At 44.1% G+C, this 27,732-nt stretch overlaps 2 protein-coding genes, 2 non-coding genes and 1 pseudogene across 4 annotated transcripts; all 5 read right to left on the minus strand.

Annotated features, from left to right (window-relative positions):
- Window positions 1–14,840: 14,840 nt before the first annotated feature.
- On the minus strand, window positions 14,841–16,132 carry LOC123141908 (uncharacterized). Its single transcript, XM_044560974.1, has one exon. It carries the CDS (start codon window positions 15,609–15,611, stop codon window positions 14,841–14,843), a length of 771 nt encoding a protein of 256 aa, XP_044416909.1. The 5' UTR covers window positions 15,612–16,132.
- A 1,897-nt stretch (window positions 16,133–18,029) lies between these two features.
- Window positions 18,030–18,103, minus strand: TRNAW-CCA (transfer RNA tryptophan (anticodon CCA)). Its single transcript has one exon. It is a non-coding gene; the product is annotated as a tRNA-Trp (tRNA).
- A 2,729-nt stretch (window positions 18,104–20,832) lies between these two features.
- Window positions 20,833–21,487, minus strand: LOC123145740 (NADH-ubiquinone oxidoreductase chain 2-like; annotated as a pseudogene).
- Window positions 21,488–25,886: 4,399 nt separating this feature from the next.
- TRNAY-GUA (transfer RNA tyrosine (anticodon GUA)) lies at window positions 25,887–25,969 on the minus strand. The gene has a single exon. It is a non-coding gene; the product is annotated as a tRNA-Tyr (tRNA).
- Window positions 25,970–26,698: 729 nt separating this feature from the next.
- LOC123145741 (NADH dehydrogenase [ubiquinone] iron-sulfur protein 3-like) lies at window positions 26,699–27,416 on the minus strand. Its single transcript, XM_044565223.1, has one exon. It carries the CDS (start codon window positions 27,284–27,286, stop codon window positions 26,714–26,716), a length of 573 nt encoding a protein of 190 aa, XP_044421158.1. The 5' UTR covers window positions 27,287–27,416; the 3' UTR covers window positions 26,699–26,713.
- Window positions 27,417–27,732: the final 316 nt, after the last annotated feature.

Genomic DNA, 27,732 nt, shown 5'->3' on the forward strand with positions numbered 1-27,732 from the left:
ACCAAGCTGTAGACCGAGTAGGAAACAACTAAAGGTTCCGGTCCAAAGGTAAGAAGATCTGTTGGTTGGAAATCCGTATCAATAGTTACTGGTTCTCCCGTTCTTGGTACTGCATCATGTGACTCTAAAGCCCCAACTAGGCTAGATCGAGATCTTGGTCCTTGCTAGGCTTACTCGCGTAAATAACCCCCATGTCTTAGGTGTTCTCGGGGGTAAGCGAGTCAGTACAATCGGTTGCACAACCGTCCAGTCCATATCATAATTTTCATAATCAATCATATCAGTAGGTGGCATACTTGCCTGCTCAAGTCCATCTACTATGGATGTGGGCTTGGACTAAGCCATCCCCAAACACTGAACCAGATCTTGAAAACGGGACTGAACTGAATCCGACTTCTTGGTAGCCCAGTGGCTTTTGGTCCCCATCGGAAAGTGTTAAATGGATTGCTCCTTGCCCAACGACAAAAAGAAAGAAATTTAGGAGAGGATTGATAGGTTTAAGCATTCAGGGTTGGTCGCTCTTATGGATACCTGTGAGCTAGAGTCGGGAATCGAAGAGGAGACAACGGAAGTCGTACAGATCTAGTTGGGAATGCTGTTCATGCAGTGGAGAGCGTAAATGACCGGCCCTTGAGGCGCAAGTAGACTTATCATATAGAAAGGAAAGAGATAAGCGGAGGGAGGATGGTTTGATGATAGCCAAGATCTCCATCTCATTTGTCACTCTCGTATTCTTAATAGGATTCGGCAAGCAGATACAACCACTAGGCCATTGCCATTCGACTAGTCTATCAGAGTATCCTACGAAGTCAGGTCCAGTAGGCGCAGGATGCGCTAAGCCATTCGATCTTCCTGCTGGTGGTCCACCATAGAGCTCCTATGTAGCCATTTGTTTTCTCGCTTAACTAATTTGTATGAGGCGATACAGCTGAGATCAGCCAACGGTTCGAGCACTTAGCACAATGTGCCACTTAACCGGACGAGTGCAAGACCGGGTCTACCTACCATATGACATTTATGAAAAACGAACGTTGTATTAAGGGGTTTCTATCAGTTAGTAACAAAGCCGGTAGTATCCTTGAATTCAGGGGTCAGCTACGGGAGGTATGTCTCCATGTGTGCCGAAGAAGCGTCTATCATTATACGTTGTTGATCCAATCAAAAACTTCTTCGTTTAGTTGGCAGAACCCACGCCAATATCATATTGACTCTCTCTCGTCCAATAAGAGTTTCCGAGAGTTACTTTATTCAAATTCTCTCCTTTCCAAAGCTCCACAAGGAAAAAAGAGTAATAGGACAACAACATTGCTTTCATTTATTTTGAGTTCTTTCTTTAGAGTGATAGCAGTTGTTGTAAGCAAACTCGGCTAATGTATCTCTATGCCTATTTACTAGGCCTGCTCATTGATGCTCTTCGGGCCGATTGTATGGGATGTGTTCTGGTGTACAGTGGGAGATGCAAGGATATCGATTGAAGTTTGATTTGTTGGCCATGGAGTTGGGAGCATATGATGTAGTCCTAAGAGTAGACTAGATGAGGAAATTCCCTATTATTTCAATAAGTCTTTCCGTTGGTTGTAACTAATCACGTACCTGCTACTGCGGAATTCCTTTTACCTAAACAGGATTGCAGTAATGATAAACAACGTTGGGCCTGCCTGCTTGTTCAGCACCACCCATTCCCATGGGAATATATGGGTTTTTCGGTCCAGTGGGAGGATCATTTTCCTTGGAAGGTAATTTTCCCAACCAATAAGTATTGGGCTCCCAAGTAAACAAAGCGAAGGATCAAGTAACCAACATGTTGCGGAGCAGCCAAGTAAACCCAGAAATGACTCAAGTAATCCAAGGGCAGAGCAACGTAATCCAACGGAGGGGCTACGTGATCCAACAGAAGAGCTACGTAAACAAGGAACACATGAACCTGCTAAGGATCCACTCCACCTGCCAAGTGGACCAATCACAAGAGCTCAGGCCGAGAAATTCAATGAAGTAATCCATATGCTGATTCAGCAAGCCAAGCATTGGAGTTGGTATTCCAAGTTTCTTGGATAACCTAGTTGTCTGAAACTCGCCAATGGGATTCTGTGTAATCCTCCGGTCTACATGGTGTAGGTAAAGGGCAAAAAAAAAGTCACTAATTAGTGGCACTGAAGTATGCACCCGGCATGTAAACTTCTTCTTTTTTATTTACCAATGTCGCTATCCGACTGATCATCCTTTGAGACCACGGAGAACATCAGAGAGAAAGATACGTCAACTAAAAAAAATTGACACCCTGACTTATATGAGTCGGCTAGAAACTCAAGGCCTGGCCTTTTGTGGGAGAATGCTGAGTCCTTCCCAAAATCTCCTGGATCAACGAAAGATCTGGATAATGCTAGGTTGTGATACTGATGTCTGATTTTACTCATATACATCCGATAGTGAAGGCCGTGAAGTTTGAACAACCTAACTTAACCCTAGTTCGGTAACCTTTCTAGCGCCCAGGTATCCATGACCTGTAGATAGAGGCCCACTTTCCATTGGATACTCCGAATAAAAGAAGAAGTAGTTACCTAATCATGGGTCTATATGTAAGATCTCCTTGCGTAGAGGTTAAGGCCAGACGGATTACTGAAATGTAGTTTGACTAACGTTTCCTCATCGACTGCGAGAGTTTGTGGTGTTTGTTCTCGGACCAAAGAAACCAAACAAGCATACCTTTCCTTTAATGGAATATCTTGGGTATGGTACTCCCTCTTTATCAGCTCGATGTTCAATCAGCATTCCTTCACAGGGATCTTGACCGGATGTAAGTCAAGATTGCTATTATCTTTTTAAAGAACATAAACTTCAAAGCTTCTAGTCTGTCCCAACTCTTTCGAGCCGCTCTCCCAGTCAACGTTCAAAGGCATCACCATATCTTAGCACTTTTGAGCTTGAGAAATGCTTTTCTGGCGTCTTCTCCACACCTTTCTTTAACAACTCAGTTAAAGGCCTGCTGATAGCTCCATACCCCGGTACAAACCTCCTGTAATAACCCCTGCAACCCTCGGAGTTCTCTGACATTGGCTGGTTCTGGCCAAGCTGTCATGCCCTCTACCTTGTTTGTATCAGTAGATACCCCAATTTCATAAATAATGTATTTCCTTTATGAAATTTGGCTCACCCACAAAAAGTTTGTTCTGCCGGAACACTTCCTCTAGCAACTTGAGATGCTCCACCATGGTACAACTGTACACTAGAATGTCATCGAAAAATACCAATACCCCTTTCCAACATATCTCTTTAAAAACACTATTCATGAGTTGTTGAAAGGTTGCCGGGGTATCACCTTGAATTCAAAAAGCCGGTCCTTCAGGCTGTTTTGTAGATATCCTCTTCCTTTCATTCTTATTTGGTGATAACCAGCCCTCAAATCTATCTTAGTTCACACCTCATCCAAAAGTGCCAGTCTTCTATGATAGGAATGGGGTATTTGGAAAACATAGTTGCTGCATTTAGTTTTCGATAGTCGAAACACATTCTCCAGGTTCCATCTTTCTTCAACGCCAGAGCTACTTTGGGGCTTGTACTGGGCCTGATTACAACATTTTGCAACAGCTCCTCTACTGTCGTTTCAATCTCTGTTTTCTGGGTGATAGCATTTCGTCGGAATACAAATGGTGGCCCATGTTTAGAAAACTTTTTTAGGGTATTCTATTTCAACAGAATAGATCAAACTTTTTATATATTCTATTTCATCTATATAAACTAAATGGCCCACTCAACTTTCTTAATTCATCCAGGAAGTCCTTCTAGGTTTTGGAGGTTACACGGTTTAAGGCCCGTATCGCATAGTTGACTTGATCGCGCCTTTTCCCATATAAAATAAGATCAGCTGCCCGGGAGATGTCTTCATCATCATCCAGGCTAATTCCCCGGCTATTTAGAAGCTCCCTGGCTTTAGATTCCAATATATTGTCCCTTTCTTTCGCTGTCTCTATTCTATTAGTGGACGGTCGTAACTCTAATATAGGGCTTTGAAGCATAAAAATCAGCTGCAATCTAGTTTTTTCACAAAGGCTGGTTGAGGCTCAGACTCAACCATCTGTGCTTTGCAGATGATCTTTTTTTCCAGCGATGGTGATCTAAATTCTATCCAAGAGCTTACTAGCATCATGACTCATTTTAACAGAGTGTCTGGGCTTTCAGTTAATGCCAAACAAGTAAGATCTTCTTCAGTGGTATTTCCTTTTCTTTGAAACAAACTATTTTTGAGTGTGTCTTTAATGAAGGGATTTTACCAGTGAAATAATTACACCCTCCATTCATTTCCTTTTCTTTCCAGGCTAGCTCCCTCTGTAGCCGGTGGTTGATGTAGATGAGTATGAGAAGACAATGGTAGTTTCATTCTAGGTCCCACTAATTGTTGAATAGTTGGTTTGAGTTTTTTTTAACGAGAGGCGAGGCACCTTAGGTGCAGACTCGCGGCCGTGCTCCCAATTTGGATCAAGATATGAGATTGAATAAAGTTATGATATCGGATCAGAGTACCAATGCATCCGTACTGATTGGCAATAGTTGAGCCGCATAAAGCAAGCAGTTCGAGACTCAATATGCCCACCTTTTTGGTGTATCCGTAGCTTTAAAATACTTAGGTATCCCAATTCACCACAGGAAGCTCCTAAATAAGGAATCATGTAGAAGACTGATTTTAAGCTAGAATGGGTCTTTCAACTGGTGCTTGATACGTGTTACTACGACGACCAAGAATCTTCACGGAGTGGAAGTAGCAATAAGTTTGAAGCTCGTAGGCTTTGTGCAGAAGCAGTGGAATGGAAAGCAATAAATTGTTTAAGAAGAAGTAAATAGTTCAGCTTGAAACTAAAGTCCAGAGTTCTTCCTTCATGCTTGCTTCCCAGTCGGTGGCCCTACTTTCACCTTCCTCATCGATTTAGTGAACGACTGATGTACAGCGGGAAGAACCGCAGACGATACATCACCTTAAAAGCTACCTATACGTCCGTTTTTATATCCAAACAGAAGCCTCTATAGATGACCCGGAAGACAGACACGAGAAAACATCTCTGCGCGGAAAGCAACCGGGTTCAAACAGAGATTGACTATCTCCTTATCTTGCTCGATCCTCTCAAAATCGTTTGGAAGGTAGATTTTGCGAATAACAAGTGTGATACTAACGACATGCTCCTAAGGCGGCTGCTTAGTCGACAAACCAACACCTATTTGGATTCGCTTGAGAAGAGCGCATTCTTGAGATGCTAAGGGCTGGCCAAAGGGTTAAATAAACTAATAAGATCTCTTCTTCCTTCTCTTTTATGCTTCAGCGAGTCGACTTCTTCTCGATGATGGACATTCCACAGGCATTTCTAGAGTAAGATTCATGTGCAGCCTTTCTCGGTCGTTTATTATTCTCGAATAGAAGATGATAAGATGCATACCCCCTCCTCATTAACTATGTTACTTATTTCCTCACAGCCTCTTGATGCAAAAAACCTATTCTTTCAAGGAAAAGACCTTTATAATTCAGTGTAGTTTTTCACTAACTATTCTAGTGTAGTTTGACTCAAGTATGCGTTTTCTAAAGTCTCAGATTGCATGCATTTCTTAAACAGTATTGCACACTACTAACTAAAAAACTAGTACTTTACTGACAGGAAGTTAATAAGTATATAATATGCAAACAATCCCCCGCTTGGTAGTTTCCTTTCTTTGCTACCACGCAATCAATCTCTTGCTTACTTAAAACTCTAGTTTCATCGGACAACCTTGCTTCTTTCTTATAGCAAATTGCTGAATCCATAAGCTTTCGTCGGAGCGAGCCAATTCCTCTGTTCCGGTAGAGCCAATTCCTTTGAAGAATTGTTTACTTTCTTGTCTTTCCTCCAATGAACAGAGTGGAAGACCAGATATCTTTGTAGTTGGCTCTGGAATGATTGCTTGCAGGATTTCATATTTTCCAGTGATCAGCTTAGTTGGAAGAGATAGATAGGAGAAGCGAATGCCAGATGCGCGGTGTGCCAATCAATCCAATTTCGTGAGATCGAGTCAAGATAAGAAGGAAAAATTCTTTGGAGTAAAGTCGCCTGGAAGAAAGAATAGGAATTGATCTAGCTATAGTATAGATAGAGTGTCAGATGAAATGCTTGACAAGGCAAGGAAACAGAACTTCCACATCCTCTGTTCACACTACCTGGATTGGAATTGGTTCTATCGAGATATACTGACTTGAAACAGGAATTTCTTGGTAACTGTTGCTTCTTTGAAGCAAGTGCTTTTGGGTTGTCTCTTCTGATATGTGTATTTGCTACCCATACGGAACAATTTCATTGATGAAAGATGGATGGCTATTCTCCACATTTGCCATCACAGTGCACTTTTTCTTCTATTTCGTGATTCCTTTCTTTCTGTCGCCATTTGAAAATGGATTTCTCCTCCTGGTTTTAGTCACACACGTCTTTTCCACCTAGGAAGGATGCCCCTACGATCATTCCATGCTCTGCCTTCGCCCGAGCGGTTCCCAGGGAAGGAAGCCAATAACGGGAGTGTCAGGGCGGAACTTCATTAATGAAAGGATTTGCACTGCCCCACCGTGCCGCAGGGACGAACTTCAATAGCCCATCATAGCACTCTCAGTCAGGGGGTTAGGGAACTCTTGAAGATATCGATAGAATAACATTTCTTTTTCATAAGTTTCAGTGGACGCAGAGCCAACAAGTGCAGTTTTTCAGCGTAAGGTCAGGTTACAGAAAGGCCTATTTTGATAAGCAAGGCATTGCAAACAAATAGGTAGAGCAGAGAGCTAACCTAAGGAGCGAGCTTGTTGTGGTTGGTCTAAAGGGGGAAATAAAGGACTGTCCCGCTAGTACCTCCTTGATTCCCAGGAAAGAAGGAAGACCGAGGGTAACTAACTCTTCCTTCTGAAAAATCTATATCCCAGCTCGTTTTCATCGAGCCTTCCCCCCGTTTGGAGTATAGCCAAGTGGTAAGGCATCGGTTTTTGGTACCGGCATGCAAAGGTTCGAATCCTTTTACTCCAGAGCATACTTATTCTAGAAAATAGAAAAAGAAAAAGAAAGTATCATCCCTAATAAATAAATGAAAGTAGATTTACATTATTTTTGTATTTCTAGGGGAAATGTTGAGGCTAACTTACAATGCTGACAAGCTGGTTAAGTGCCGAGTTGGATTAGACATCGCAGGTTTCAGTTTAAGAATTGGGAAGAAGTTAAGAACCTAGTGGAATCCACTGCGAGGGGAAGTGTTGAAGTGAAGAAAAGCCCCAATTTTGGAGAGGATTGCATAATTGGAGAGTAGAATTGGAGAAAAGCCGTGATCTGGTATGCGACTGGTACAAGTGCTAGACTGGAGCTAGACAAGAAGCGTTGAGCAGGAACTTGAGCAATTCCAGAAACCATAGAAGAAACTGGATACGTGGCAACAAGAAGGGCTTAGCCAGAATCTTGAAATAGGTATGATACCGGCACATATCTGCCTGATGTGATGTACCTAAATTCATTCATGTTCTGTGGAGTCTTTCTTTTAATATTCTTATTTTTTTCTCAGTTTAATTAGGAAGCAAATGCGGTTTCAAGATGAACTCAACCTCAAAAAGGAATTCAATTAGTTGTGCAGTTAGCCCTTTTATCTTTAATAATTGGTTGAAATGGATATTGCCTGTCACTTGAAAATAAGGTTGTTTCATTTAGAATTCAGCAAGTTTCTTAGAAAATTGTTGTTAAACAGGTTGACGTTCCACTGGGAATGGAATAACAAAGGCTTTTGGCAGTTTGTGGATCGAGATGTGATTCGCTTTTTGAGTAATAGTTTCTTTCATTTGGTGTGCTCTACTACACTTTCCACTTTATGTTGACCAGTTTGAGCATGAGCAGCTCGTTCAGGAGCAGCCGCCCGTGGAACTCTTGTTTTGAGGAAGCAATGAACATTGTCTTTTTCCATTCTCAATAAATGAGGAAGGAGGGGTGAGGTCCTCACTTGCGAGTGAGGCAAGGCTTTCTTTTATAATACATCCTACCCGATTTTTGTTGACGATTGCGTTCTATTCCAATTATTCACTTGTTTTTCTTATCACTGTGGCGAGACCAGATGAGAGAGAGAACTATTTTCCATTTCCAGACAGACCCCGAGCCGAGGTTGGAACAATTCTTTATTTTCTTGTTGGTTCCTTCTTTATTATTTATTCCAAGTTTTTCTCTTCCATTCAGTTCATTAGCTTTAGGAAAAATAGAAGCTGCGGAAATGCTCGCTTCTAAAAGGCTTAAAGGCTCTGATCAAGGCAATGAACATTTTGCACTTGGAAACTAATAAGAAAGGAATTCAAATCATAGTTCAATACAGACCTTTTCTCTTTTAAGAAGGGTGAAACTTTCCTTCCAATTCTTGTGCGCTCTACCCATCTCTACTGAACAAACCCACTACACATCGAGTGGCAGGGTATGTGTGTAGGCCTTTTCAAGGACATTCGAAACAACATGTCGATAAATTGCTATAGGAAGTGGGGCTAGATCGAGAGTTCGGACCTTTTCGTGGGTTGGGTGATCTTCAAACTCTTGTTTTTCTAGCGAAAGAACGCCCTTCTGAGCGATGATCTCCTACAAGCGAGTATAGTAAGGTTGACTTCAATTGAGACAGAAATGTCACTGGTCAGCTCCTTAGTGTGACAATTAACACCACTTTCTTATTACCTAAGAGATTAGCTAAGGGAAGAAGGCAGGCCAAAGCTTATAGATTCGGAGATCGTACTTCTAACGCTTTGTCTGAGTCAGTCCTACGACCCCTTCCGGCTGAGACACGAATCCTAGCCTACTCGAGTCGCAGAATGAAGGGCTGTTCAGAAGGGGCCACCCAAATCTCCTTTGATACTTCGGAGTCAGGATTTTTTTCCAAGGAAGGCGGATTTTCTTTGTTCTGCAGCACGAACAGGGTGTACAGAAGATCGATGTGCCATATTTCTAACCACCTTCATTTGTTGTATGATCAGTAGGGAAGGGAGCCTTTGATAAAGGGACCCCCAACCAAGAAATCTACTGTCTCAGAGCGACAGTCAAGCTCGTATCGCGGAACTAGAACATTTCTTTGATTGATAGGTCAGATAGGAAGCAGGCAAGAAAAGCAAGTTATAGGTTTGGAAGTTAGAACTCGGAAAGGTTGTTCTGTGACTACCTTTGAAGTCTTTGGGTAGGACATCAAGGTAAGGTCTTATGATGAGCCACGCGCATATGAGGTTTATTGCAGCCCTAAAGCTCTATCCCCTATCCTACCACTAGATCTCCTATGCCGGGACATGAACAGAGAAAGCTGTGAGTGTAGTCTTAGGAACGAACCCGGGGTTGCTCTCAGCAAAAGATTGTACTAAGGAAAGCTAGAAAGCTCAATTTTAAGCTTTAAACCTCTGGTCCACGGGTCGGTGAACGAATGGGTTTTGGGAAATAGAGAACATGGACTCGATTGAACAAAGGTGGCACCGGAATGAATAGCCCACTTGTTTCGGGCAAGAATGAATGGGACTGATCGACTCGAGTTACCGAGCGACCTCCACTCTTCGACTCGAGCTTTCGCTTCTACTTTTCTCTTGTTTTGATTTATTAGCTTTTTAGGGAAAGAAGAGGGCCTGAAATACAACTATGTCTACGAGTGCCGCGAATGAACCTTCGGTTCTTCCCAAGAACAAGGAGACACAAACTAAATAACATGTATCAGGCTACGGGATTAGTGAACGGGAAGAAGGAACTAGTGAGGCTTTTGTTGGTCAAACAATATGCCCTCCTCACTTGAGGAGAGTGAAGGTCATGACTTATTGAAGCAGAACGTCAATTGGCCAAGAGAAGGGGAACTCCTTTCGTCGGTAACTATTGAATTGCCTATCTAACAGTGGAGCGAAGCGGAACGTTGAACGGGAAACTCGTGTCGTCGGTTATCCAATTTCCCTCCTTTCTGTTTCGACAAAGAAAACGTTTAGGTATTGGTAATAGGATTCCCAGTATGATTTGCAGAAAAAGATAGATTCTATAATAATCCATAAATAATATATAGAATCAGGCTCCGTAATCAAGTGCTCGCTGTGAGAAGAAGATCTACAGGCATGTACCCATTTCTCCCTGCAAAATAAGTTTGAACCCGAGTGAGTATGGACCATACGCTCATCTTTCTTCTCAATCTACACCTCGTTCCGCGAGAGACCTATCCTCGTTTCGAAATAAAGGACCGTAGTGAGGATCGATCCCGGATAAGCGAGTCAGTGTAGGGACAGAGGCTGATGATTCTAAAGGTGATTTCTAACTACAAGATGACTTTATTTGAAAACGGAATCCAAATATCAACAAAAAGATGAATGGAAAGTCTTGTCGATATGAATTGATCTTCAACCCAATGACAATGCTTCGATTTTGATCTTGACTTCTTTCTTGGATGCCTGAAGTTTGTGTTCGCATTTCATCAAAGGAAAAGTGGGCTGTACCCACATGAAGAAAAGAGTTGCTCGTGTAAAAGCAATATCTTCTATTTGACTTATCTAGCCGTGTCTTGTCTTCCACATACTTGGCTCGGTGAATGGTTCATCTTTGATTTGCATGGTCCTTTGGATGTAAGAGATCTCGTTTGCTGGCCGGGCCCTTCCATGAGTTTAGATCTCTATGTATGAATCTCCTATGAAATCCCATACTTTTTATCATTTCAGAACGATCAGCATACCGTGTGACTTCTGTGTGTAAGTTCTTGCATTTTGTGTGTTGCTTTGCATGAACATTTAGATATTGGAAAGCGAACTCCCTGAATTAGGAATTTCATAGATAGAGAAGGACGGGCAAAAAGAGAGAGACTGACTAACTACCCAGATCAATGCTGATTGATGACTGTATAAATAGCCGGAAGCAACAACTGCACGAGAGAGAAAGAGCGGATCCAACTAAGGAAATGTAGTACCTGTTCTGTCGGAGCTAATCATGCAAAGCTAGCGTAGCGCCAGCCGTCGAAGTGAATGAATTCGAAAGAATGCAGAAGTAAGGAAATGAGACGGCTCTTTCTTGAAAAATTTCATAAGCAGATCTTCCCCTCCACACCAATCATGAGTTTTGTTTATTCCTCTCGTATATCGTCGTCACGCCCTTAATGATAGGTTTTGAAAAAGATTTTTCTTGTCATTCCCATTTATGTTCGATTCGGATCCCTCTGTTGTTTCCCTTTCCTCCCGAACCTTTTCCTCGAAATGATAAAGAATCTGGTACACTCGAATTGTATTATTTAAGTGCTTATTGCTTGCCAAAAATCCTACTTCTACAATTGGTAGATCACCGGGTTATTCAAATAAGTCGTGTTTTCTGTGCTTTTCCCATGTTACAACTTCCGTACCAATTCGATCGATCCGGAATGGATCGGTTAAACATTCAATTAGGGAGCCCGGTCTTGACTCTTCTGTGTGGTATTCATTCTCGTTCGGCTCTTGGAATCACATCCAACAGTGGTTGGAACAGCTCGTAAAATCCAACCACTTCACCTACTTTATTGCCCCCAACCGTTTCCCGTACCTCTATAGAAACAGAAGGGTTTCATCTTCTTTCATCGATTGGGTATTCCTCTCCTTTTGTATCTCTTTATCCAATTTCGGTCTCAATTAGTTCACAAGATTGAATGGCCAAGTCATGGAAAAGCCGTTATTCAATTGTTTTAAAAGAATGTTGAGCCGGGCCCGGGTATGTAAGTTCAGCGATGTACAAACAAGGATTTATTTTACTTCCGCACCTAGGTTGGGGGGTTCTATTTAGGAAGAATAAGGAAGAGGAATAGAATCTCATTCATGTGTTCATGCTAACAGAAGAGCGGATCCAATACACATAAGGCATCGGTTGTTCTTAACAGCGATGGCTATTCATTTAAGTCTTCGGGTAGCACCACCAGATCTTCAACAAGGTGGAAATTCTCGTATTTCGTATGTACATGTTCCTACGGCTCGGATGAGTATAGTTATTTATATCGCGACAACTATAAATAGTTCCTTGTTCCCATTAACAAAACATCCCCTTTTTCTTCGCTCTTCCGGAACCGGTACAGAAATTGGTGCTTTTTCTACTTTGTTTACGTTAGTGACTGGGGGGTTTCGAGGAAGGCCTATGTGGGGTATCTTTCGGGTGTGGGATGCTCGTTTAACTTTTGTATTCATCTTGTTCCTTATTTACCTGGGTGCACTACGTTTTCAAAAGCTTCCTGTCGAACCGGCTCCTATTTCAATCCGTGCTGGACCGATCGATATACCAATAATAAAGTCTCCAGTCAACTGGTGGAATACATCGCATCAACCTGGGAGCATTAGCCGATCTGGTACATCAATACATGTTCCGATGCCCATTCCAATCTTGTCTAACTTTGCTAACTTCCCCTTTCTCTACCTGTATCTTGTTCGTTCTGGAAACACGTCTTCCTATTCCATCTTTTCCCAAATCTCCCTTAATGGAAGAAATAGAAGCTCGAGAAGGAATACCACTAAAAACCTAGTTCACTCTCAAATAAAAACCTAGTTCACTCGCTAAAGCATCCATGGCTGAATGGTGAAAGCGCCCACCAACCTAGAAAGGCAAAATGGGTCAAAAAGTAGGTTCGATTCCTGCCGGATGCACTGCCACTTAAAGACAGAAACAGAGGAGGGAAAGAAGGTAGTATAGGGAACTTGCTTTTGGATTCTTATCGAAAGTGAATCCCTCTAACACTTCTGTTAGTGTTTTATGAGAAAATCTTTTATAGACACAACAAGTGTGAAAATCCTTAGTCACTAGGCAAGAAAGCTCGATGGGAACAAAAAGGATATAATTAGTTCAGAATCAAAAAATGTACAATTTCAAAGGAAAGAAGGAATGGCAAGTTTCCCTCCATTGAACATCAATCAATCAAGAAATAGGTAAAGGAAGGCGTATCACAGGGGTATTTTTCTTTTTTTTCTATTCACTTCCGTGGGGTTCTAAATTGAAAACATGAACACAAACGAAATCGTATTGAAATTACATAAAAAAGAAAAGGGAGGAGTAGCTCTTGGTTTAAAAAAAGGGAGGAGATGGATCGAATTCAGTCTTTTTCCTTTCTTTGATGATCTTCAACACATTTATTTGAATTCCCTGCGAGTGAAGGATTTCTCGTATGGAGAAAAACCTCTTGAGCGCTATCTGATCTTATTTTTTTATTTCAAATATGGGACCTGCCTTTTTAATGGGACATCCCGGCAACAGGCCTACTGATGCATGTGGCCAAGTACTCGACCAATCCTTGGAGCGAAGGGATGAACGAATTCTCGAGGTCTGGTTCATTGAGGGAAACTTAAGACATTGGTGTAGGCTAGAAGGTAGCACATCAACATCTCATGAAACCTTTCCTAGAAGGAAGCTCTTTACTGGTAGGCTAGCCTAGGCTTTGATTCGTGGTTTACTTCAACACTGGGATGACACTCTTCTTAAAAGCAAAACCGGTCGCATATGTCGTTTTCTCGCTTCACTATATGATAATAACTCCTAGTATGGCACCCAATACTGAATGGATAAGCAATTGGGGCTGGTGGTTCCCACTGTAGAATGTACCAGCACTGGGTTAAAGAGGCCTGCTAGGTGAGAGCCTTCCATAGGATGTGCCGAAAAGCCTATCATATCAACTTACTTATACGGAATGGAATGAATTTCACTCCCATTCCTTGGAGTTGAGGGTGAGCACTTGTCTTTTATACCGGTTTCCATACTAAGTCAGGAGCGATAGCGAAGCCGCCTATAGGAGAAGAAGGACGAAAGTCCGTTAGACCTGATGAGCCTCCAAGCCATAGCAACCTCTTGGGGAGATTACGAGCACCGCGTTGCAAATGCACGAGATCAAAGAAATCTAGCGAAGCTGTGGATGAGGCTGGCTAATGGGACGGTCATCTCACGAACCAAAGTAAAAGGCACTTAAGTTTCATCAGATTCAGACTTACGGTCAGTGCTGAAACCAATGGCCGAACATCCCACTTAAGATAAGAGCCCAACCCACTTCCTTTTTTAGGACTCTGTTTTGCAAGGACCGAGGCATCAAAATCTTTAGCAGATCTTCCTTCTGCTTGATCCTTTTTCTACAGGTCGGGATGTCATCAAAGCCAGGGCTTCTCGCCTTTCCTTTTGACGGCTCCTATCCCTAGACACCGGCCCCCGATACCAATACTAGAGATTTGCCTTGGCTGTAGTTCAAAGAAGTTCTTCGGCTTTGGGAAGATGCGAACCTTATACCATTGTCCTTGGACAGATATGAACCTTACGCAGGCAGCGGATGAGCATATCCCTAGAATACCCGCCTATCCTACCTAACGCTGGATTTTACCTAACGCAAGAGCGAGTACTACGATGAAAATCACTTTTACGAGTGATACCTTTGTCTTTGGTGCTTGAGTTGTCCTCCCAGCGGTGTGGTCCTCGATTTCAGAAATGACATATTGAACCGGTATCTTTAGCATATAAAAAATCCGGCATACCCCTTTGACGGCATCCCTCCTCTAAAGTTGCTTCCTTCCTTCAAGCAACGCATTCGCGAACCAATACGTAGTACACGACGTAGTAAATCAATTAAATAATGCAATCCGGGTTAAATAAATGAAATGGTTGTTGCCTTCTCGGACAAGAAGGATTTCTTTTACGAGCGCTAGAGGGACGAGCTAGATACCTGAAATAGAGAGTCCCAATATCCTTGTGGTTAGTAGAGAACAGCCATCGAACCATATTTGTCATTTTTTATTTGAGAAATGAAAACTTTCCTTATCAAAGAGGGGCCAGGGGGCTGGAAGAGAAAAGAAAGAGGGGCCCGCCCGGGGGCTGGAAGAGAAAAGAATCAGAATTACTGAGCTACCCCGCTCTTTTCTTTTCTAATTCCCTTCTAAGATCCTCCGACTTAAACAAGTCGAGAGCATGCTCATGCTCAGCTCTTTCGAGACTTGCCTTGCTCTTGGGGATTTCTTCCCATCGGATCCTCTGTTCCACTTCCAGGCACCTCCTTGCGGAGCTTTCCGCCTCAAGGAGATCCCGGTTGTGGGAAACAGCATCTCTAAAGAAAACAGATCCTCCCTCATTCTCCCGCAGATCTTGATAAGACGCTTGGAGAATAGTGAAAGAATCAGTTGCGTGAATATGGTCCAGATAGGAACGAAGCGCTTCATCGACCAAGTAGGGCTCGATCAGTAGATAAGGCCCTATTCTTTGATAAAGCGCCACAAATTCCTGAATGACATCTTGTCGCATACTAGACAACTTTTCTTCCATTGGGAAGAGCTTAAGCCGTCCAGGTATGTCCTCCAGAGGGGTATTGTGATTAAGCTCGTTCTGAATGAACGTAACCCATCCAGGATCCTGCTCGTAAAGGCTCAGATAGAAGTTTAGCCCTGCTAAATGAGCTAGAGCTTGGGGATCCTGAATCTCTGGAGGAAGAGTAATAATGAAGGAGGCTCCGAAAAGATTGCAGATTGGGAGAAGAATAATCGAAATAAAACGTACTATAAATAAAAATAGACAAATAGAAAATAATAAAAAATCGTATATATAAGGAAACTTAATACAAAAGTGCAAATAGAAAGCAGTAAACCTGCTAGTGGAGAAGAGCCATCGAACCATATTTGTCATTTTTTATTTGAGAAATTAAAACTTTCCTTATCAAAGAGGGGCCGGGGGGCTGGAAGAGAAGAACTTGAATACTAAATGCTGGAAGAGAAGAACCTTAATACTAAACCAAGTTTCGGGAACTTCTTGGTGACTTGATTGGTTCCCTTCCCCCAATTTGCAAAGGATGATTCCCGTGAAGGTGATCTCGATCACCATTCTATGATATTTCTGGATGCTTTTGAGAAACTTTTCCTTTTACCTAATGCCGGCTACCGACAACTTACTTCATGCTATTACTAACACTTATGACTGAGCCGCACTTGCTTTCCAAAAGAAATTGAAACTATCATGCCTAAGACTAGCCAATAGAAGAAAGAGCCACAAGCAAGCCATAGCAGCATCCTTTTTCTTCGCTTTCTTCAATAATGCGAATCTACCTCACTCCTCATCATAACTCAAATACAAATTCGAGTTCCAAATTGATATTTCCTCACGTAAGCAATAAAATGTGAAACCAATATTCATCATGAAACTTCAGACACTAATGATTGTGAGGTTCTGGAAGGAGACGACGTAGGCTGAAAAAAAAGTAAACAGAAAACCACCCCTTAAACTCATTTGCTCAACATTCTTTCCACAGCAACTAGAAAAGTGGAGAAAATCCAATAAGGGGAGGTCCCGGTGAATACAAATCAATTGGAAACCGAACCCCGCATTCATGTCTCTAACAAGGCTGTCTAAGCTAAGCGGCCATGGACCCATGGACCCGGGGAATCTGAACCATTAGGTAGAGTTTCAGCTGAAAGAAAACCAGGTCAATCTTCCGATCGCGAGTCTTTACAAGCTTGAAACAACTTAAGCACAGGCGGGAGTCGCCCCTTTTAAGGTCAGTATTTGTGCGGCGCTGAACTAACGAGCGGATACCTAACCTTCGAAGGAGAAGAAAATACGGATGTATCTTTCATTCATATCGATCAGATGTGCTTTGCTCAGGACTCCCATTTTACCATTGCTTAAGCCATATTACATAAAGCATAGTGAGTGATACGCAATGCTGGTACCACCATGTTTTTTCCTCACTCTGTGTAGCCACACTCGTTTGTCCATTTCTACTTATTATTTATGTTAAATAGTATCCGTTGGTTGAAGAAGCACTGGCGTTCAGGGATTGCAAAATCCATAATATCAAGAAGCGGTAGGAACCTGGCTAACTTCGATGCGGGTAACGCGCTATAGAAGAAAGTGGATCAACCAAAGTAGACCTTGATCGAAAGGCACCACAAGGCGAACCAATAGAGTGTGGTGTAAGCGGTGAAGCAGAATAGGAATTGGAACTGCTTGAACTAGAAAGGGCTTCCGCTACCGCGCTACTTCGGGAGCTCCGGAAATGGTATACTCGCTTCACTCATCTGTAATGGTATCCTTGAAAGCTAGCTAAAGTGGGTTCTAGACAAAGTTCTCCTAAGCAGGGCGGAAGGAAAAACAAGAGCAGTATAGCTCTACATTACGCTTCGGGGGCCTCGTCTTACTCACTCACCTTCTACTAATCGGACCGTGACAAAACAACCAGCCCAGCAATAGGCAAGGACTGGCTGAAATCCCTTTCCGGATCCAGTCTATCCGTATCTACTGTCCCTTCCGCTTTCTGTGTTGATGGAGCTCGGTCAGATAGTTCCGGTATTGCGAAGGAGGGCAACGCATTTGGATCGTCCAATCCCTTCTGATCGGTTGTCATATTGAATTGCAAATTCTCGTATAGTAAGAGTTCCTTCGGTTTCCTACCTAGCACATTCTCTGTTGTCTACGCCAATATTTTACCTGCGAGTAGAGTGTGGCTGGCTACATACGGGGATCGGATAGGACGCCCCATCTATGGACCAAGAGAACGAGATATTGACTTTTTTACATCTGTAACTACATTCTCACATTTCTTTTTTGATCTCATGACTTTTTATGCGATCGGAAAACGAATGAAATCAAAAAGATAGGCGGACGACTTGACCATAAGGTCGGATGTTTCCGTGAGCAGTAAGCAGCGGATCTCCCCTTTTTGGGGGAAAGCTGGTGGCCCTGGGTTCAAGATCTCATATCAATTTTCAACTGCTGGGAAAGAATTGGGGTGCGGCAGGAAGAAATGGAATTCTCAATAAAAGTATAAACAGGTCTTCCCGACTGCTGCATAGAATCTGAGCTGGGTGGAATTGAAGTTCGGTTTCGATCAAGACACCCCTGCCTACTTACCTTAAAAAACGACTAATGATCAACCGATCACAGAGGTCCTTTTCCAGCAACTTCAAATCAAAAAGCCCCGACTCCCATAAAGAATGCTTGCAGATCTTTCTTTTTATTATGATGACGATATGGACCTCATTACTGTCTCATTTTCTTATATTTATATAAGTTCTTTTTTTTTTGGATTCGACATAACAAGAACAGAATCACGCTCTGTAGGATTTGAACCTACGACATTGGGTTTTGGAGACACACATTCTACCGAACTGAACTAAGAGCGCTTTCCGGGAGATAAAGCAGTAAAGAAAAGGATGATTTTTGTACCGCATGCATATAGAAAAATGAAACTCTGAATTTTGTCCAATTTGAATCGATCTCAATTGATCCCTCATTACTTTCCATAGGAGAAGTAATAGGTAGGGATGACAGGATTTGAACCCCTGCCTTGTTTTCCACATCATAATTTATTCCTCCATCTATATACAACTTTCTTGTCATTTCTTCTTTTTGGTTTCATATAATAAATGATATACATCTGAAACCCAACCTAACGTATAAAGAATGAATATTTATCGGTAATGCTCAGGAAGAAAGAAGGGGTCATCTTTTTTATTTTTATTCCACCCTCATGTACCCTTCTTTGCATTTTTTTCTAAAGCCTATTCAACCTCATATCACCTAGAACAAGTCATGGACTTCTTTAATGTAAGAAAGTCTCATGGAAACGTTTTCAATGAAATAAGAACCATACAAAATAGATTTCTTGGGGAATATCGAGATTGGCAGATTTTTTGTATTGAAATAAAAAAACTCAACACGACTAGTGAATTCAAATTAGAGTCACTTGCGGATTTCTTCAAATTGTTGTAGTGTAGTATTGTGGTTTTTCAGTAAAGACCCCGACCTATAAATATTCACAGCCCGGCTCATACGGGCGGACAATATTCACCCAGAGTCCCGTTGCGACTGCAATGCTGTTCTTGAAGGACCTTACCTTAGAGCAAAAAAAAGGGAATAGAAGTTAGGAAGACTACTGACGTAGGGCGGCGGGTGAGCTCAACCTCGAACCAAACAAGCAAAGGATTGAGCAACTAGCGCGAAAGCCGTTGCGCGTTACTGCATCCGTTTTCTTGCTCCATCGTTATTAGTTTCTATTCTCTCCCTGCACGAACCTCGATCCAATCAATTTGTTTGGAATTGGGGTTAGGACCGGTTAGAACTCCCATTTCCCGATCGGAGGTTTGAGCTGCTATGGGAAGCTTTTTTCCGAATAGTGGGTATGGGGAACCCACCGTACCAACACGATTGGCTGGTGTTGCTGATACCGGACCCGTTATAACCCCGAATTGAAGGGCAGGCCAGTCTGAGGCTCTGGGGATGTGAGGCCATTGAAAGTGAGTATCCCATATTCTATGACAGAGATAGAGCATTAATTGCAGTTTTCACCCCACCTTAACGACCGAGCGAGGGATGAAATCTTTCGACGACTAGGGAGGCGTCACCCGAGGCCGATTCCAGTGGATCACTATAGAATCTTCTAGAAGCATGTTCTCCGGGCACTATGGAAGGACGTGGATCGATCATGACGAGAATGGACTTCTCCGTCATGTAATGGTTTAGAAGAGTCACGGTCCTGTTCCCCGCCGGGATTTTTCCCTTCTCGACTAGACGAAGGAGATATTCATTCCATTCAGGCAGGTGAGGAAGGGCGGCGTCGGCTTGACCCTGTCTTCTCTCTTGGTCGGGTCGGAGGCTAAGTTTCTCATTCAGTGGTGAGGTGTTCATAGAAAGCAAGGCCTCGCCCAACGAGTGGCGGATTTGGTTTGGATGGGGTCTCGCTTGGACGCTGGGGAGATCCATAGATCTGGATAGAGTCTTTCTCGCTCAGTAAAGAAGAGTACGCGCGCTACGGCTTACGCAGTGGATCTTCGGGCAACCAACCCGGCACATCCAATTCCGATCAACAACTTGGAGGTATGGCTGAGTGGCTTAAGGCATTGGTTTGCTAAATCGACATACAAGAAGATTGTATCATGGGTTCGAATCCCATTTCCTCCGGCACGGAAGTAGAACGGGCGGGCGAAATTACATGAGAGAAAGAACCTCAGATTGATGGAGTCCGCCGTTAGACAGAATAGCTGCTTAGTGACTAGGAGCGGAGTGCCCCTTTCTTGTTCTTGGTGGCGTCTACAGCGAAGAAGACCTTCCCGAACGAGGGCCGTCCAGTCCCTGGCCGGCTCTCGGTTCTTGAGCAAGCTCCTCCACTGCAGGTAGGATGCTCATAGATGAAGAAAAGAGACTTTAGGCAAGTGGTTCTGGTAGCTCAGCTGGTTAGAGCAAAACAAGCAACGGATTGGGCAACTAGCGCGAAAGCCGTTGCACGTTCGCGCATCCATTTTCTTGCTGGACTGCAAATCCTTTTTTTCTGTTTCAGTGGGAAGAGCAAGGGGCATTGCCCTTGAAATCCTTCAGTGGTTCGAATCCACATCTGAGCGTCTTTTTCGGTATGCCGCTCCACGAGCAAGGAGCGCCGCGAGGAGAGCGAGAGAACGAAGTGGGCTCCCCACACTTCTTTATTTCTCCGTGCCCCTTCCGCATGCGCTTCGCGCGCCATTGGCGCTTTGATCTCCTCTTATTTCTTCATTGGAGGGTTCGGATGGACTTCGCCGTTCTTTCCCAACGAAAATGGAAAGGGTTGTATCACATCGAGATGTCGATTCGTTTTCCGCCCCAAATGAGATGGGGAATTAGTCACATCTGTCCCTTCATCTTTTTGAAAGGAATCGAGGCCCGGCCCGGCTCGCGTCGTTCCAACAACCGACGGGGAGCACCTTAGTATATGATCGCGCACAGTAACTGGGAGTACTATTACACCTAAGGACAACTTCCATTCACCAAACCCAGGTTCATCTCGTGTAGTGATTGTTGACTCGTACAAGGATATGGAGTCGACAGTTGATGTATCAGACTCGACCCTGTCTTTCGTAGCATGCATTCCCATCTGTGTTGCAACTGATTCGGTAAGCTACGTGTCCGGTGCACGGAAAACTGCCTTCGGTCTCCCAACCTTACTCATGGCAACCTTCCGGCCGCCCAACGACCTATAACGCTAGTCACTACTCCCACTGGGGCTAGGAAGTAAGCCCCACAACCCAAAGCGGCGAAGAACAAATAGAATTTGCTACAAAAGCCGGCTAACGAGGGTATTCCTGCGTATGAGAACATTGTAATGGAGAAGGTCATAGCCGAAATAGGATTCGTTTTGGCTAGAGCGCCCAAATCCGCTATATATTTGACATGGGTTTGCCGTAATGCTGGAACTATGGCGAATGCATCTATCGTCATTGATGCATAAATAATATACCAATTACTAGTGATTGAATTCCTTCTATGGTTCCACATGAGAAACCAGTACGAATATAACCTACATGTCCAATCGAACTATGAGCTAGAGGTCTTTTGACTTTCGTTTGGGCCATGGCGGCCAGTGCTCCTAAGATCATAGAAGCAATGCTGCAGAAAAAGAAGATTTGTTGTAATGTACCCCCATAGGAAGCAACAATAGAAACACGTGACATATTTGCAGAAATAGAGATTTTAGGCGCAATAGAAAGGAATGCTGTCACCGGGGTGGGTGAACCCTCATAGATATTAGGTGCCCACATATATAGAGTCAAAAGAGAGATTGAGTCCGAGGGGGAGGGGGATTTTCTTGGGGCTCGAGAGATTGAATAGATAGGGCCCCACAAGTTGTTAATTCGCCGTTGGGGAATTCACGCAAAAGGGAAGGACTTATTCTCAATGAAAAAAGTGCTCTCTGAACCGAACGTGAAAGTTGTTTTCCATCAGACGGCTGTTCACATAACTCCACTCTCGGCTTGGATTATATATCTATTTGGTCCGCTCTCGGCCATTCCACACGCTGCCTAGCAGAGACGTGGTTATCTGAAGTGGATTCTCTCTTTTGTAGTAGATGTCGAACCTGCTGCTCAGTGGGCGGGCGCAGCAGCTACATGGACCCCTTTCTTTATGTTGTTGCCAGCGCTTTCCCGGGCCGAGCCGGAATTCTTTATTAGAACGTCGGCAGGCAAAGCCCGAAGGAAGGCTGCTATCCCCTCGGCCTTCTTCCTTTTCGATGAAAAACAAATCAACATCTCAATCTCCGAAAGCGTTTTCCTTACCCAGCTAATATCCCCCCTTCGTCGAGCCTTTCCTTTAGTGGTAAGGGATATGCACCTTATCTAAACGTCGGCAGGCATTCCGGAATTCTCCTTTTTTGGCCCCGGGTGTGTTGGGGAACGTAGTAATTTCAAAAAAATTCCTACGCACACGCAAGATCATGGTGATACATAGCAACGAGAGGGGAGAGTGTGTCCACGTACCCTCGTAGACCGAAAGCGGAAGCGTTAGCACAACGCGGTTGATGTAGTCATATATCTTCATGATCCGACCGATCAAGTACCGAACGCATGGCACCTCCGAGTTCAGCACACGTTCAAGTCGATGACGTCCCTCGAACTCCATTCTAGCCGAGCTTTGAGGGAGAGTTCCGTTAGCACGACGGCGTGGTGACGATGATGATGTTCTACCGACGCAGGGCTTCACCTAAGCACCGCTATGATATGACCGAGGTGGATTATGGTGGAGGGGGGCACCGCACACGGCTAAGAGATCCAAGGGATCAATTGTTGTGTCTCTAGGGGGTGCCTCCCTCCCCGTATATAAAGGAGTGGAGGAGGGGGAGGGGGCTGGCCACCCTTGGCGCGCCCCATGAGGAGTCCTACTCCCACCGGGAGTAGGACTCCCCCCTTCCATGTTGGAGTAGGAGAGGAGAGGGAAGGAGAGAGAGGGGGAAAGGAAAGGGGGGGCGCCACCCCCCTCCTTGTCCAATTCGGACTTGGGGGGAGGGGCGCGCGGCTGCCCCTTGGCCGCCTCTCCTCTTCCACCACTTGGGCCCATGAGGCCCAATAACCTCCGCGGAGGGTTCCGGTAACCCCTCGGTACTCCAGTATATATCCGATAACCCCCGGAACAATTCCGGTGTCTGAATATAGTCGTCCAATATATCAATCTTCATGTCTCGACTATTTCGAGACTCCTTGTCATGTCCGTGATCACATCCGGGACTAAGAACTACCTTCGTTACATCAAAACACATAAACTCATAATATAACCGTCATCGAACTTTAAGCGTGCGGACCCTACGGGTTCGAGAACTATGTAGACATGACCGAGACACGTCTCCGGTCAATAACCAATAGCGGAACCTGGATGCTCATATTGGCTCCCACATATTCTACGAAGATCTTTATCGGTCAAACCGCATAACAACATACGTTGTTCCGTTTGTCATCGGTATGTTACTTGCCCGAGATTCGATCGTCGGTATCTCAATACCTAGTTCAATCTCGTTACCGGCAAGTCTCTTTACTCGTTCCGTAATACAACATCCCGCAACTAACTCATTAGTTGCAATGCTTGCAAGGATTATAGTGATGTGCATTACCGAGTGGGCCCAGAGATACCTCTCCGACAATCGGAGTGACAAATCCTAATCTCGAAATACGCCAACCCAACAAGTACCTTCGGAGACACCTGTAGAGCACCTTTATAATCACCCAGTTACGTTGTGACGTTTGGTAGCATACAAAGTGTTCCTCCAGTAAACGGGAGTTGCATAATCTCATAGTCATAGGAACATGTATAAGTCATAAAGAAAGCAATAGCATATAAGTCATAAAGAAAGCAATAGCAACATACTAAACGATCAAGTGCTAAGCTAACGGAATGGGTCAATTCAATCACATCATTCTCCTAATGATGTGATCCCGTTAATCAAATGACAACTCATGTCTACAGTTAGGAAACATAACCATCTTTGATTAACGAGCTAGTCAAGTAGAGGCATACTAGTGACACTCTGTTTGTCTATGTATTCACACATGTATTATGTTTCCGGTTAATACAATTCTAGCATGAATAATAAACATTTATCATGATATAAGGAAATAAATAATAACTTTATTAGCCTCTAGGGCATATTTCCTTCAGGGTGAACATAGGCTCAAACATGATTGGAGGGGTCCTAGCTACGCCATGCGTTCAATAAAAAAAAGCAAGCCTCTGGGAAGCTGCAGGGATTACAAAAAGAGGGTGCTTTCTTGTGTTGCATTGAAAAAAGGACAAAGGAGAAGACGCTCTTCGACTTTCTTTCTTCCTCCCGCGTCTAAAGACGAATATTAGTCAATAGGCAGGCTTCTTTCAGTAACAAACATATTCATTTTCACCGGGCTCCGCGCACCTTTGGTACTTCTGGAGGGCAAGCAGTTTTATAGTGACTTCTTTCTTAGGGTAGGGCGACGAATACTTCCAATTCTGGAAAGGTCATTGGGTCGCCTTTGAAGCTAAAGCGAAAGTTGTAGAAAGCCGAGAGAAAAAGCGAAAGCTTGCTCGAAACGGCCTATACCCTAACCCTCGGAAGCGAAGACGCAAAGCGTCACTTTTTTCGAAAGGAAGGTGTTTTTTCTGACTGAATCCATCCATAAAGCTGCCAAGGAAACGAAGTTCGTTCCCTTTCATCAAGTGGGTAAGGTAGGCAAACCACTTAAGCTTTGCCTTAGACTGACGGAACAAAGCTAAGAAGTAGGCTGAATAGAAAAAGGAAAGGGACAAGGGCGGTCGTCGCTTGGCGCGAAGGCTGCTGGTTCGGTACGGTACTAAAGGTTCTCGGACTTCCAGGCGGTTTTTCTTTTGGGCTGCTGTGAACCCCTGGATCTCGCCAATACAGCCTCCTATGGTTTTCGTTACCGAGATATCTTTTCTTTTTTCCCAGGGATTTTTTGGGTAATCAGCTCCCATGCTGCAAACAGTCAAATCTGAACCTTGTCGCTCTTCTTTCCTCGTGGGCAGGAAGCACACCAGCAGCGTGCGTTGCGTGATTCCACTGTGTTTTTTGCACTTGACTGGGTGGACAGTTGACCGGAAGATAACTTCGATTCGCCCGGCCAGCAGGCGGGCGGCGTGCTTATCTTGTGTGACAACACTAGAGAGCGAGTAGCTCTTCTAGTCGGGCAGCTGTGTGACAACACTCCTGAGAAAGCGGCGCTTTTGTGTAACATGCTATGGTCTCAACGCCCTTACGAGGTAGTGATGAGTTTCACGCGCTCTAACCCCGGCCCGCGCGCAGTTAGGAGGATTGGCCTCTATCTGAGCGGTACCACCCACCCTACCCTACTACCTATAGGGGGCCGTCCGTCCTACAGCCGCCCGAAAAGGAACTGCAGTAATCTTGAATAGGAATCCTACAGCGATAAAAAGAATCCCCATAAAAATACCACTAGATCGAGCACCTGTGATTTCGTATCCGGTCAAAATCTTGGCTAATTGATCGAAGTGGGTAGCTCCAGTAGACCCATAGATCATGGAACTAATAGGGTGGGTAGGCCCAACCACCACACTACACGTATAGACGGAACCCCCCTCCTTACCGTACGTGCGACTCTCACCGCATACGGCTCGCACAAAGACTCCAAAATCCATCCCTAGCTTTTTATTCCACCTCTCCCTCCTCTCCAATCCTCGATCAAACTAGCCTTCCCCAGCAAGAAAACGTATCCGCTTTAGCAACAAAGCGCTCATCCCTTGCTTGTTCTTGAGCGCGCAAGGCGCTCAAGATGGTGATTCTTGCTTAAAAAAGGGCTAAAGCACTCCAGCTTCGAAGCTGGAGTTTGCAACTTCGAAACTACAGGTTTTAGCCCTCCTGCTGGGTGGGTACTTCCTTCGTCTATCGTATGTCTCGCTTGGCTTCGTCCCGAACCAAGGAGGCATGATGGCGGGCGGGTGCGTGTGCCGACTGCAGAGACTACAAGCCGACGCCGGAAGTGACTCGCTTCTATTCTCGATTGGATATAGATGGGGAATCTCTATAGATCGTCTTTTTTCGACAACCTCTCTAAAACGCATACGAGAAAATTGCACTTCACGACACGGCAAAAAAAAAGAGCTTCGCTCGGTTGGCCCTCCTAGGCTTCCGCCTACTTTCTCTTCTCTTAAGTCTACAACAAGTGGGAGAGGCAGGATTCGAACCTACGTAGAAAACCTTCAACAGATTTACAGTCTGTCGCTTTTGACCGCTCGGCCACTCTCCCCTTCCCGGGGATACGCCCTCCTCAAACAAAGGGTTCCTGAATAAGAAGGATGGCGAACTTCGTTCTTAAGTTAAGAAGAGCAGATGGAACTGTTAGATTTGCTAGCGTTTCGGGAGAATAAATGAGGTCATTTAGTAAGTTCATAACAATTTATGTAAAGCAAGGGGCAAAGCTTCTACGACAGCTTCCCCCTCATTGCCATCGTCGGCCTTCCCCAGCTCCCCTCCTTCGTCGCTTCAGGCTAAGCATCTTTTGGCGGAGGAAAGGAGGCGACTAGTCGTTTCTGGCGAAGCAGCGAGTTCATGAGCAAGTGAATGAACGAGCAGCGAGTGAAGTGCAATAGTCGTAAGTAAGGCTCGCCATGTTCCTAAAAGGAGTGACCATCTTTTCTTCCCTTCTACTAACACTGAGCGAGCAGCAAGCATAGGCAATAGTTTCCGTAGGGGTGGGGCGCAAGCAAGCGTTTTCAGGCTCCGCTAGCTAGCGTACTCTTCTGCTATCAATGAAACCGAAAGAAAAAACCAGTGCCCTTTCGTATAGATCGAGACGCAGCACTTTTTCTTTACTTCTTCCATACTACGAAGAATGGAAGGAAATCCTTCGATAACACTTCTTCCTTATTTGAAGAAATGATATCCGACGCCCGTGGAAACTCTTTCATTTCAAAAAAAATTCTTCTTCTTAAGAAGCAAATAGCATTTCCTATTGATTTGTCCCCTGGACTAGACCTATGTAGATTCGGAATTATCCATCGCTACGCTGTTCCCAAGGACTAGCAAAATCGAAATAGCGAAATTCTTGGGTCATCTCAATGGGTTCAGAAACCACACGTTTCTCTGGATCATCATGGCATACTTCCACATATCCACTCAGAGGAAAGTCTTTTCGTAATGGATGACCCTCGAAACCATAATCTGTTGATATACGGTGTAAATCCGGATGATTGATGGAAAAAACACCAGACATATCCCATACTTCTCGCTCCCACCGGCCGGCTGATGGAAATAGACTGACTACCGGAGATATTCGTGTTACTTCGTCTGCACTTGTTTGTACACGAATGCGTGAGTTATACCAAGTACTCAGTAAATTATGGACAACTTCAAATCTTCGTTTTCGAGAGGGATGATCCACTCCGCAAATATCGATCGAAACGTGAACCCTTGTATAGGTATGCCATTTTAGATAGCACAACAATGGAAATGGGTAGTCAGTATTGGTATAAGATCTATTCCCATGTTCCGATCTTTTCATTTTATGTACCCATTTCTTGGGTAAAATCTCCCAACTATATTGGAAAATGGATTGGTTATCCATAAATGAAAATAAAGAAAGCTTTATTTTGGTTCCGCTTCTTGCTCTAAGCAGAAAGACTTGTCGGAAATCGCCGGTTGGGTTGGTCCGACCAAGAAAGGCATGAGAGTGGAGAGGCAGAAGTGAAAGACTGATTACCAATAAAGATCCAAAACTGCACACTTTATATAGTTATGTATCCAGGATCGGCTGCATGCTCTAGTGTTGAATCGGGTATAGAACCCAGGATGCTTGGTTACAATTCCGAAGCATGGGGCGACGACGTGCCAATATGCAATACGCGCGCGTGACGTACGTAAACTTCCCAGGGGGAACCGGGCGTCCATTGACTCCCAAGAAAAGGTACCCATCTGCTTTCTCTTGGTCAGGTTTTGCTTCTGGACTAGTATTTGATTCAACATATGGAGCTTTTGCTCCCCGAATGTCGATCAATTTCCATGAAGCTGGAT

Source organism: Triticum aestivum, chromosome 6D (genome assembly GCF_018294505.1).
Source record: "Triticum aestivum cultivar Chinese Spring chromosome 6D, IWGSC CS RefSeq v2.1, whole genome shotgun sequence".
Lineage (NCBI taxonomy): Eukaryota > Viridiplantae > Streptophyta > Magnoliopsida > Poales > Poaceae > Triticum > Triticum aestivum.

What these genes read in the sequence shown, in the direction of transcription:
- LOC123141908 (XM_044560974.1), bottom strand. Translation starts at nt 15,611, where the DNA reads ATGACAAATATGGTTCGATGGCTCTTCTCCACTAGCAGGTTTACTGCT.
- LOC123145741 (XM_044565223.1), bottom strand. Translation starts at nt 27,286, where the DNA reads ATGGATAACCAATCCATTTTCCAATATAGTTGGGAGATTTTACCCAAG.